Raw genomic sequence first — 12193 nt, 5'->3', positions numbered from 1 at the left:
GCAAGTTAGCACAGGGTCAACATTGCAATGAAATGTGTTTGAGTTGTGTGCAGTATGTATTCACCTGTTAACTCTAAATCAAGTATACCACACTTTACTGTTATTTTCTGAGATGTGAGGCTTTACTTTTATAAATTAAGATTCATTTTGAAATCAATACGTCGAGATATAAAAACATGCAATTTCAACAGTGCATGTTGCTCAGCAGCAATCTACACGACACATAATTGGCAAGACATCATCTTGAGTAAATCATGTAGCACTAATAGCAATTTAAAGCACAATTATAAATACACGCTCAGGACAAGCTGCCTCTGGTACTTGGAGTAGTTTCACCAATTCACTCTGATATTCAAGTATTTGTTCTTGCTGTTAAAACCAACACAAATAATCTGCACAGCACAATATCCTAGACAGACTTCAGAGTTGACTGAGTGCTGATCTATTAAATATTTGCAAGACTAAAGCTCTTTTCTCTCATAAATATTTGATCAGTAATTCTGGTGATGAAGGGTGAGAACAAATTCAAATGCAATTTGTGTTGGGCTTTTTTTTCCCCATGTAAAACAAATAAAGTATTAAACAAAGCCGGAGCCACAGCCTGACTTTGTTAACACATTTGCTAAAGTAATATATTTTTTCAATTTTAATCTGAGCCCCTGATCTGATCTCTCTGATCTCTGATCAGCTCTTTGGAAATTATTCATTCTGTCAAAAAGAAGTCGTTCAAAGATAAAAATCACAGCTTTTTCAAGTGTAGTTTGAAGCGTTCATTTTTAAGAAATGTCTGTAAAAAAGAAGCCTTCTTTGAGTAAAAGGACTCTCCGCTATTTCTCCACTCTCATAAAGTAATAAATAAGAAATCGCATTCACTGAATGGAGGCTTAAGACAGTTTTCTGCTTGTTTTTTTTCTCATGTTCTTCCATCTCTCTTCCTTAATCCCCCCCATCCATACACCCCCGGCCCATTCCCCAGCCTCCATTTCCAATGAGCCACCAGCAGGAGGATAATTGATCAATCATGCTAATTGAAGAGTCTGGACAGCTAGACCACCATAGCAGATGTGCCAATTTGCATTCATTAGGATAGAAATGAGCCTTAATCACTGCTCAGCCTTTGATTGACGAACATAAATATCTCCTGTCTGAAACTCCCGGTGCCCATTCAGCCCAAAGCTTTTCAAGGGATTCATTCTATAACTGGTAATAATATTTATTTTGCTTTGAGCTGTAAATCACAGAAAAAAAAAACACTTGCGAGGCACAGCTCATCACTTAATGCAATGATCGTCTCCATCATTTAAAGTGTAACACGCAGAATGAGGAGAAATTAAACCTTGAATTGTGATAAATGCATGCGTAGCTTTTGTCGTCGCGAAATCTACAGCACACAATGTGTGACATTCAGTAATGGTCAACATTTACATACCTTATTAATACAGCTCAGTTTATGACAAAAGTTCATAGTGATCATGAAATAAAGCCTAATGGAAATTACCTGATAATTCTGTGCTCATTTCCTCTCACTGTACTGGTCTTGTGAGACGGGGGGACTGCTCGTTCATAAATACAGAAGGAATTGTCCCTTTCTCCCCGAGTCACAATAACAATGACCATCTCTCTTTATTATGAGTATGATAAGCAGAATTTCCCTATGAATGATCTCACGCTGTTTATTCTCAGAAACCATCAGGGTAAAAGACATGAAAAGGAGCGCTAAAAAGTCACTTCTTTGCATATAGCACTCTCTGGGTATTTAAAAGGTATCGGTATTTCACTCCGAGCGCATTCCTGAAATTTGATTATAGTCTATTCACAACCTTGATTTCATCAGATTAGAATTAAGTGTCAATTAATGTTTATTCCATGTGTCTGCAAACCTGATTAATGCTAACCTATACCATATACCTTAATTGCATCGAATTGCTTAAATAGGGGACAGATTGATGCCAAATTATGCCTGTGAAGTTAATATCTTATTTCAAGGTTTCTCCTGGAGAGACACAGGGATCTTTCTGTGTGCAGAAACACAGCGTGAGGTTATAGCAGAGCACAAATCTCATTAGCTCCACAAGCGGAGACGAGAGTAAGACTAAATATTATTAGATTAATCTAATGACTAACAGCAGCATTTTCATTTGTGGAATAAACAGAATTCAATAAGTAACACAATAGAAACAACACCATGGAAACTTCATTCAGGAATACCCGACTTAGTCCACTGTTACATTGAATAACCCTAATGCATGAGAATACGCTGAGACAACATGAGCTATAAATGCTAAATAAGTCGTCTTTATTTACAGTAAGAGACACTGCTGGTAGTCACTCAGGCCATGTGATTCTGGCAAAATTATTTATTTAACAAATTAAAACAGTAGCTTGTATAAAAACACCCACCTGTCTTTAATAGTAAAAGCGGTGAAAGGTTTGTTTGATGCACACAGGTGAATTCATAAAAAGACAGATTTTACACCACTGCTCACCCTCGCCTGGAGTGACAGTAAGGTTAGCACATGCAGACAAGAACTACCAAAACACACACACACACAACCAGGGTAGAAAAATCTGAGCCTACTGCTCTGCTTTGGACTGCGAGCCAAGTTTGAGACAAAGTCCATAGCCCTCCACTGGGTTATCAAACTGTGGCCAAGGCATGCATCCATCTGTGGAAAACATGGAGACTGTTCTCTCACACTGCACAGCCCAGCCTTTATCTACAGATGGTACTACTGAGCAAGAATGTGACCTTTGATTTGGTTTCTCACATGGAAAGGTCTTACCAATGAAAAGTGGGTGAGCATTTTTCTTTCCTCCAAAACAGGACAAATGAGCACATGGCTGTTTTTATAGCAAAGACTTGTTTAACACAATTTAAAAATTTAGATAAGTGTCCCGTGTAAGTGCCCTCATGTGAGGCCTATTTCAGTAGATAAATGAGGAAGGGGTGGATTCTTCCCATTATTATAAATGCATCAGCTCCTCTGTGTAGTGTACAAGGATTTGTACAGCTGTGGTGAAGCACAAAATCTGGGAAAGTGCTCACCAGCAAAGACGGTCAAAAAAAACAGCCGAAATTAGGCTTTCTCTTAAAATATGATCAGATCTGAGCGGGAACTTGTTGGACTGGAAAATAAAGCCAGCACAGAAATGCAAACAAAGCTGCAGTTCCTGAAGTGGCCACTTTTACAGTGGAAATAAACACAGTTTTGGCCTCAAAAGCTCATTTTCCCCTTCATTATGACTGAAACCTCTACATCACTCTATCACAGTTGAGATAGATCCCACCCCCTCACTACCCAGAAATGAACAAGCAGTTAAGAAAATGGATGGATGACAAACTGTTAAATGTATGTATTATGAGCTGTTGACAGGTGAGAGCCACCCAGGCAGCTAGTTAGCGAAACACGCCTCTCCACTGCATAACAAATAACATGGCTCAGTTGTGGCTAATTGTGTTAAATGCAGGGGCGGATCTACTGTGTTGGCATGTGGCTTAAATTGTAACACATGCATATGTGTAAAGAAATGGCTTTGATTTTGCCACCCCATCTGATTTCCATGCCACTCTAAGAAAGTTTCTCTAGATCCGCCCCTGGTTGAAAGCTAAGTGAAGTTCTAGTAAGTTCTAGTACGTTTGCTAGAATTAGCAAATAACTTAGCAATCCATCAAATATGGTCATTTCTGGCTAATGATGATGATTAAAACAATGACAGTCATAATGCTAAAACTGGCACATCAAAACGGGAGTTCATGGGTGACGTCACAGTGGCTAGAACTATCTTCTACATGTATATATACAGTCTATGATTGGGTCATAGCCTCCACACACTATCAGGCTCCTCAGACACAGCTCTCTGAAGAATGAATAGTGAGACAGTGTGTTGATGCTGTTAAGTGGACTGGGTTGGTTACTTCAGCTCTGTTTCACATCTGAACCCTGACCACACAGCTTGCAGGCAGAGGGGCATTTGTTATAAACTGCAAAGACGCTGGCCGAGTGAGCCGGGACAACGGTGGCTTGTTCTCGCCTTTTATACAGAGGGGCAGCTTGATGGGGTCAGCCAGCAGTACTAGGTGGGAAAATCAGCAGGAGAACCAAAAAATGTACATTCCAATTACACCAAGCTGTTCACATAAACATACATGTGCAGACCACAGATAGAGAGCGTGGTGTGGATTGACCCGGCTGATACGTGGTGAAAAAAAATCCCATGACTCTCATTGCAAGGTGTTTGCGGGAAGTCTTCGTTGTAATAAGACAGCCTCCAGAGTCACAGCAAAAGCAAAACTGTGGTCACTGTTATGTAAGGAAAGTATTTATGTATTTTTTATGCAGGTGAGCCCTTGCTCTGCTCTGAGGGCCCCTGATGGAGGAGTGACTGCATGAGTGTACGGATGCCAGAACACTCTTGTGCAGCTCTGCCAAGCAGGTAATTCACAAGCAGCAGCAGTATAAATAAAAGATAATGGGCCACAGCTGACTCCTTTATGCTGCATGTAATTTCACTAATTCCTCCAAGTGAAAGTCTTTTTTAAACTGGCATTCTTGATTTTTTTTCTATCCATTCTGGCCCATTTTAAACTCTTAATGTCTCTTAATAGTGCAGGAGTAATAAAAATGCTGTATGTTTTAGTGGGCAGGTGGCAGTAAAAACAGAGAATTGGGATGTAGCAGTTTGCATGGTCTATTAAAAAGTGTCTTGCTGCAGAAAATTATCATCTAAGTCTATTTCAAATAATAGCAATAAAGATTAATGGGCAACTTCATACTGAGAGTGTGGATTCCATCAATAGGCATTAACATACATTGTGTGTGCTTTCATCTAGTCAGAATGAAGATACCGGCCTCTTAAAGCAGATCTTGAATAAGCTGAGAAACCACACATGTGCCAATGCAAGATGTTTGGAACAGGATGTATCCCTAATTATTCTCATTTACTTTGGCTTTTACGCTTTTGGCTGACAGTTTTGTATGCTGGCATAACAAGTGGCTTACTCTTCCGCTAGTTGCTGGGCATGCAGGAGCTGCCAGGAAACCCAAGTGCTTGTTGAGTTTTATAAAGCTGTATGGAATGTACTAAACACTGTATTTCTCTGAAAAAAATACTGCAGCATTGGGCAAGCTAACTGTGTGTACTGAGGAGTAGCCAGAGAGCTGTGCCTTGCAGGTACAGTATCTATGGGAAACAAGGTCAGCAATGGTGGTCGGCAGCTACTGTGTGCATGAGTGTGCAGAGACAGGTTTTCCACGTCAGTTGATGGGCCTACGAGAAGCTGAACTTATCAGAGAGTGCAGACCTCCTGTGCCCTATCTGAATGGTGACTAGAAGGAAACTGCTATTTGTTCCTGACAGCACTTACAAACCAAGCCAATGGTTATCAAAGAATACATACGTCTTTTAAAGTGGAAGCCAAGCAATAAAATAATTTAGCCTGCATAAACCCGAGGATATGTTTTGTATAAATAAGCATAAGGAAGATAAACTACATGCTCAGTGTGAGGTTAAAATGGCACGGTGTGAAAGAAGTTTTTTATTGCAAATTAAGAAAGCGGTGCTTGCTCACCTCTACAATGTCAGAGTTGGTTCTGCTCTCGTGGGGCTCGTTGTACTCTGTGTATTTCAGCAACACTTTGTCCATGTCTGTGCTGGCGTACTGGAACAGTTTGTTAGAGCTGTTGAAAATGATGAGGGCGATCTCACAGTCACATAGTACGCTCAGCTCATAGGCCTTTTTCATCAAGCCAAACTTCCTCTTTGTGAAGGTAACCTGAGGAAACACAGAAAGCAGCCAACGGAGAACATTTTTATTTGTACACACAGTTTGGTTTAATTTGCACTTTAGCATTCTCATTACAACGAAAAGCTGTAGTCAGTAGTTGCTGTGTGATTATTAGTGGTAAAAGGGGCATTTACATATTTTTTTGAAATACATTTAAAATCTTCACGTAAATGCAGAGAAGTACTATCAACAATAATAATAACAGCCACTGTCAGTGTTGTCTGTAAAACTGCTAGATACTTCTGCATTAAGCCCTGTAAGCAGCGTATAATCGATCCAGGTGGATCTTATAAAGGAATGTTTGTATGTAAACTGTCCATGTGCTAAATAGCTGATATTGCAACATAAATACAACACTTGAGTGAACTGCAGCAGAGATGTATAGTAGAAAAAAAACATTAGAAACAAGCATGGTAACACAAGATAAGAAAGGCAACAACACTGCTGTAAACAAGGTGACAGATAACAAATTCATTTCTGCTTTAGTAACAACTGAAATAACATAGTGCATATCTGAAATGTCTAGTTATCAGGCCAGAGGTCAGGGTTAGAGCCACGAGTCAGCAAGCTGAGTCAGAGCTTTGGCAACAACAGGGGTCCATACATTACTGTAGCCCCTGTCTCCATATACGGAAAGCTATCTCTGTAGTGCAGCATAAGCCTTGTAACACGAGCTCTCAGATGGGACTTTGGGTCATACATCACTCCAATGGTAACGCAACCCTCTGCAAAGTGACTTTCTGTCCTGTAGCTCTGCAGCTCTGTCTCTGTGGTCACTCACACCAATTCACATGTGTCATTATGTTACACTACCTCTTTACAGTAAGCTACACTCATTTCTCAAACTAAAAACATTATTAGTGAGGAAACTGGACACAAATACAGCCGTTGTCTCGCTTGTGTGCAGAAATCTGTTTTGGAAATGCGTTGCTTTTTTAAAATCTGACTTTTCACAGCATATGTCTTGTCAAATTGTGGCTTGAGAATGTGCTAGTAAAAGCTGCGCTCAGAGCTTTCCGTCTTACAAAGCAGTGCACGGGGTCTATATCCTCCATCAGTTTTACTGACCTACTAAGAGAGGAGTTGAGGAGATGAGCTTGCTTTGTTCAACTTTAATTGGTCACAGCTCGCGGCTATACCCTCATTTTAACTGGTATAATGCAGTATAATCTTATGTGTTGCATAGTGTATGTGTAACCGCTAAGGCAGCGGGGTCACTACAGCTGTGATAAATGAATTTTAAATCTTCCACGCTACAGGTAATTACACTGGATCATTATTCCTGTTATAGACACACCGGAGCCTGTCCTGCTGTCATTTTCTTTTCACTGCACAAATGTTATTCAAGCTCATATGACAAAACAAAATTCTAACATGAAATTTCTTAAAATCACAAGGTTTAAGTACAGGAGAAGCTGAACCAAATAACATGTTTCCTTACAAATCACAGTTACAGAGTGTTTGAGTGAGTTTGTCAAGGTGGACACACAGTGGGGGATCAAGCCGGGACCAGCCTCTTTCTATCTAGTTGGAGTTGTAACCACCTGATACTAGTCTCCTCTGATTAAACACCAGCGATGCCCACTCGCTCATTTACCCGCTTGCGTATTTGTTTGCCTAACCAACTGGAAAGCAGCGACTGTGACGCGGGAAAACGATTAACAAATTGTATGCTTTTTAGCAGATGAATGTGCCTGTTAAGCCATGGAGATGTCACCTTTCAGCAGGAAGCCCAGGATGAGATGCTGAGCGAAGACTTTGTTCCACCTGGATGCATGGCTGTGCTGAGTGCAGAGCTGCTGACCCAGGCATCGCTTCATTTCAACCTCAGCAGCAGTACTGAGACCTGGTCCTTGCCCCAGCCACAGACAGAGTAACTCTACAAGGGCTAGCTACTGCTCACACTTCCATTAAAATGTGACAAGTATATTATTCTTCTGTACATACACACTTAGGTTATTTTGTAACTGATTGCCCTATTTTTATCCTTTTGTTAGAACATGTAAGACGTCCATCTAAATTTGATGGGTCACAACGCAAAGGACAAAAAAAAACAGAAAAAAGGTTTGGGGCATATGGACCAGCATTCACAAATGCACAAACCTCAATCCACCCCCATCATTTCTGGGGTGACTGGTGCGACAGTGGAAAACCACAGACATCCTTGAGGTCAAGTGGGAGGTTCAATGGCAAAGCTTTCCTATGCTTAACCGAGTCAAATACACCCACAAACACACTCGATGCGGTTTTAGCATTTTTTCGAATCGCTCCTGCAGTAAGATGTGGTGCAAATTTAGTCTAACTCCCTGACTAATTCATGTAATTCACAGCGACAGGATTAGCCTCAGTATTGTAAAATTCTACACGACACTGTACCAGTGCATCTTACAGTTTTTCACAAAAATCGTATGCCATGGCGAAAAAAGACAGGCCACATTTAAACTTCCAACACATTTAAGTGATCCCAGCTTTCTAGGCTTGCTAAGGTCATTTTAACAGCTCACACAATACCCAGCAGATCAGTGAGCCTCTGCCACACTGAAAACTCTCTGATGTTTTAAGAAGCTCTCTCAAAGTCTAGATAAAGTAGTAATTCCACTCTCAATTCACACTTTCTGCATTTCTACCTTCTTCCCAAGAGCCCCACCACCACAACCTATGTTTATAGAGCTTTAATTGAGGTAGGTAATTTACTTTTTATTTTTTATATTTTTATAGCAGACCAAACTAAATGCTGCTGCAGTTCTATCTTTCCCTAAGCGATAGCAAGTTCAGGTAATGGGGAAACCTTCTTTGGAATGGACAAAATCATACTCGAGGGGTAAATTTAAAAAACTGCATATGAACGGCAACAAGTAAATTTGGTCTCATCAGCAATACAGTGGCCTGTTTGTTAAAAATAATTATAGACCTGCTTAGCTGGTAAAATGCAATGGAAAGTTTAACTGCACAACGTATAGACCTTTAGTGTAAACATACAAGCATGGGTCTGTTACGTTTTACTGCTGTATTTGGTTTATGTTTTATTGTCTTCAACATTCACAAGACAGGCTCTGCCACGGAAACTTGTGTAGCATATAACAGCATATGCTACAACAAACTCCAATACACACATTCACACAGAACTGACTTGTCAATCAAATGGTCTATCAATGTCTGTCCACAGGCAGAGGTGCCAAGATGACAAACAAGACATCTGGGACTGAGAGTGCAGCTGTGACTGGAGCATGGCAGGAGATGCCTGAGTCACTAACACCTTCAGAGGGGTGAGGAGCTAGCGGCCTTATTAGAACCTCATGTCACCTCTGACAGCCCCCATGGCAGACATGAGAGCGGGCTACAGAGACAGTGAAGTCTGGCACCAGCTGGCAGAGTGACCCAGGCCCTGTGGCTGCTGCCCTGGCTCCGCAGTGGCAGAGTGTGTGGGCTTAGGAGATGAGCCAGGGCCACTGTGACTGTCTGCCTGGATCAGCTCTCTCTGAGAGAGAGAACAGCCCGAGGAACCCCATGTGGACATTCGAAGGCACAATGGGCTAATCCAGTGGGTGGGATTGACCTTGAAACCTACAGTAGCTGTGACGGATCCTGTTTAGCGGAGACGATGACATGCAAGGTAACAAAATGTAAGTAGGTTTCCTGGAAATATCTCTAATCAATAACAAGAATGATGCATTTAACGGATAATTAATTTGTTCTGTTTATTGAAAACTGTAACTGAGAAAGTGTGTTGTGTTCAATATACTCTAAGTAAACCTGCTGCCCTGTCTAAAACCAAGACAAGATCAGCTAATTAATGGACACAAGCACTATTTCCACTTTCCTTTTGGACTTTCACACACCAAACAATAAAGAGATGATGCAACAAATAACAGATTCATCTCAAAGTACAACCTGTCTGTAACGCTTTGTGCTACTTCATGCTTCTGCCTCACAGTTTTAATAAATCCACGTATCATCTTAAACAAAGAAAACAGTGCAGATGCACTGGCTCTTAAGTTTAACACTTTTCTTCTGTTCTTTCCATTGTCTATCAACAAACTCTTTAAGTGTCAAAAATATATATCAATTAAAAAAATATATAACAATGACTGCTCAGAACTTCAGGACTGAGTGAAAGCTGAAAAAGAGGCGCTATGTGCTGTGTTGCTCCCTGGAGAGTAAGTGAGAGAGAGTCTCTGCTTGCCTACAGGCATTTGACGTGCTGGAGCAAAATCCAAAATGAGCCACAGCAAGGGCAGGCAACCCTCCACCCAGCAGCAAAATCATCAAACTTTTAATGACTTGGACAATTACCCCCAGTGAGCCTGCTTAATGGCATCCAGAGGACGTCACTAGACACTGCTCACTAGGCCTCACCAACATGTACACTAACTTACGAGACTGATGCATACCTTGGCTTCTTCACTACTGTTCTCCCTATAGTTTCACAAAAATCACAGCTGCTTTGGGAAGAAGGTAAAACTCACTGAATTTGCTCAGTGCTCTTGGCCCTACTATTGTTATTTTGTAAAGAACATAAGTTCCAAACCTCTGAAGTCTGAAAGAATGACGACTTTCTATTGTTGAAGGCTAAATTTTCTTACTGGTCCGTCCAGTCTTCTAGAAACTCAAAGTAAAAGAGGAAAATATAAGAACCTTTCAATCTGCACATGATGCCTGTACCTGTCTGTGTCTCAAAAGGTAATAATTGCTGTGAATACATCAAATCAGAAGAATCGTGCAGGTTGTTATCTTGCATTCATTTGCAATCAGTAAAGTCGGTCTAGCTGATGACTCTACTGCTGCCATCATTTAGCCAAGCCATGGAACAGAAACTGGCTCTTTGCAGTTGTACAGTAAGCATTATACGACCTCAGTTTGCTCCATGTCTCGTTCTCCAGTGCATCTCTGCCAGGTCAAACAGCAGAAAGCGGCACAAAAATACTCTACCCTACACATGATGTATTAAACAGTTACACATCAATTTGTCATACATGCACAACACACTTCATTAGAATATAAACCTACCTGCGAAGTTCACAGCTTGCACTACGCTGTAACTACTTACCGTCTCAGCCTGTGTCACACACAGTGTTATAAATCCTGAAGGGTTAACAACCCTCCTAAAACACTTGCAGAGACAATGCAAGGGAGCCCCTGTTGTCCTTACACAACATCCTCTATAGAAATACTGTCTAATTAGTCCACTTAAGGACCTCTTTCATTTCACTGTTACACTATGGAAAACTAACAGCAAAGATTTAAACTGTCTCCTGACAATGGGGAACATATGCTAATGGCTATTCCCCCTTGGTTAGGAGCACGCCCAAGGGAGATGGCACTGTGCGCTTCATGGCCCACGGAAAAAAAACGAGAGAGAAAAAAAAAAGCCACACGCATACATCACCTTATACCAAAGCTTTATTTTAGCACAGCCTATTGTCACAGCAGATTCTCTGCTGAGCCAGCTAAAACCAAACTAAATGCTAAATGTAAGCTGAAATGCCTGCATGCTGCTGATAAACTTTCTCACAAATTATCCAGTCAGACATTTAAAATCTGATGCAAACACTAGACTTTGGAAGGCGTGTTAATAATAAGCTCTTCAGCTTTACTTTCCCATAAAACAACACTGCAAAATGTGTCCCCTCACCGCCTCATATATGCAGTGCAAAGAATGGATCTTCTGAAGAGTTAACCTGCTCGCTTAGCAATCAGAAACCAACCTATTTTCATATAACTTTATGTTCTTTTTTTCCTTCATGTCACAGGTCACTGAATAGAGCTTGGATACCACCAACGAGCTTAGACCGATTCCCCTAATACCCCCCTATTTGGAACCCACCCAGAACCAGGTGTAGTGCTGATAATTGGCCCACACTGTGGAATTTTGTTTTACACTTGACTACTACTGCTACCCGCACAGATAGAAACATAGTCAGAGTACCAACTGCATATTACCACATAATTAATCATGTTTAGCCGATGTTAACCAGATGCGTTCTATCTAGATACAGGAAACCTATGTATCTGCATTAATTGGTATAATTTGTCAGAAACAGTGCACATGCTTCCTTAACTTAGCTCTTAAATCATAGGGAGCGTAGCTAAATAAGACATACCATTTCTGCTATAGATATCTGCACCTGTTATTCATGTTTCAAACAGACCCAGGCTGTTTTTTACTGTTTTGCTGTTTAGGAGTTTATATTTAACATGAGCAGACAGAGTGAATTCCAGCTCTTTCCCGCTTTGTGGCTAGTCGGGACCAGCGAGGCCAAGGCAAAGAAGGGTGCTGTGTGTCCTTCTGACCCACCCTACAAATGAGAGGGTGCTGTGGTGCAGTGGCTGCTCCTAATTACTACCAAACAGCTGCAAACACACAGGGCTACAGCAAAGGGCCCCAGCCATACTGCCGGGCCAGGGGAC

General features: G+C 41.1%; 1 protein-coding gene across 6 annotated transcripts in view; it reads right to left on the bottom strand.

Moving 5' to 3' along the window:
* The window catches only part of mef2aa (myocyte enhancer factor 2aa), a 67293-nt gene that overhangs the window by 30719 nt on the left and 24381 nt on the right, over positions 1-12193 (bottom strand). For all 6 annotated transcript variants that reach the window (XM_085282086.1, XM_085282090.1, XM_085282087.1 and 3 more), the window contains exon 3: positions 5570-5773. In XM_085282086.1, coding sequence (XP_085138212.1) covers positions 5570-5773 — 204 coding nt within the window. The remainder of the gene's footprint in view (positions 1-5569; positions 5774-12193) is intronic.

The sequence above is a fragment of the Mchenga conophoros genome, linkage group LG7 (assembly GCF_057382185.1).
Source record: "Mchenga conophoros isolate Kocher_MC1m ecotype Shallow Benthic linkage group LG7, M_conophoros_male_GT1.1, whole genome shotgun sequence".
Taxonomy (NCBI): domain Eukaryota; kingdom Metazoa; phylum Chordata; class Actinopteri; order Cichliformes; family Cichlidae; genus Mchenga; species Mchenga conophoros.
The sequence above is the reverse complement of the archived record's forward strand: the minus strand, read 5'-3'. Positions and strand labels throughout refer to the sequence as shown.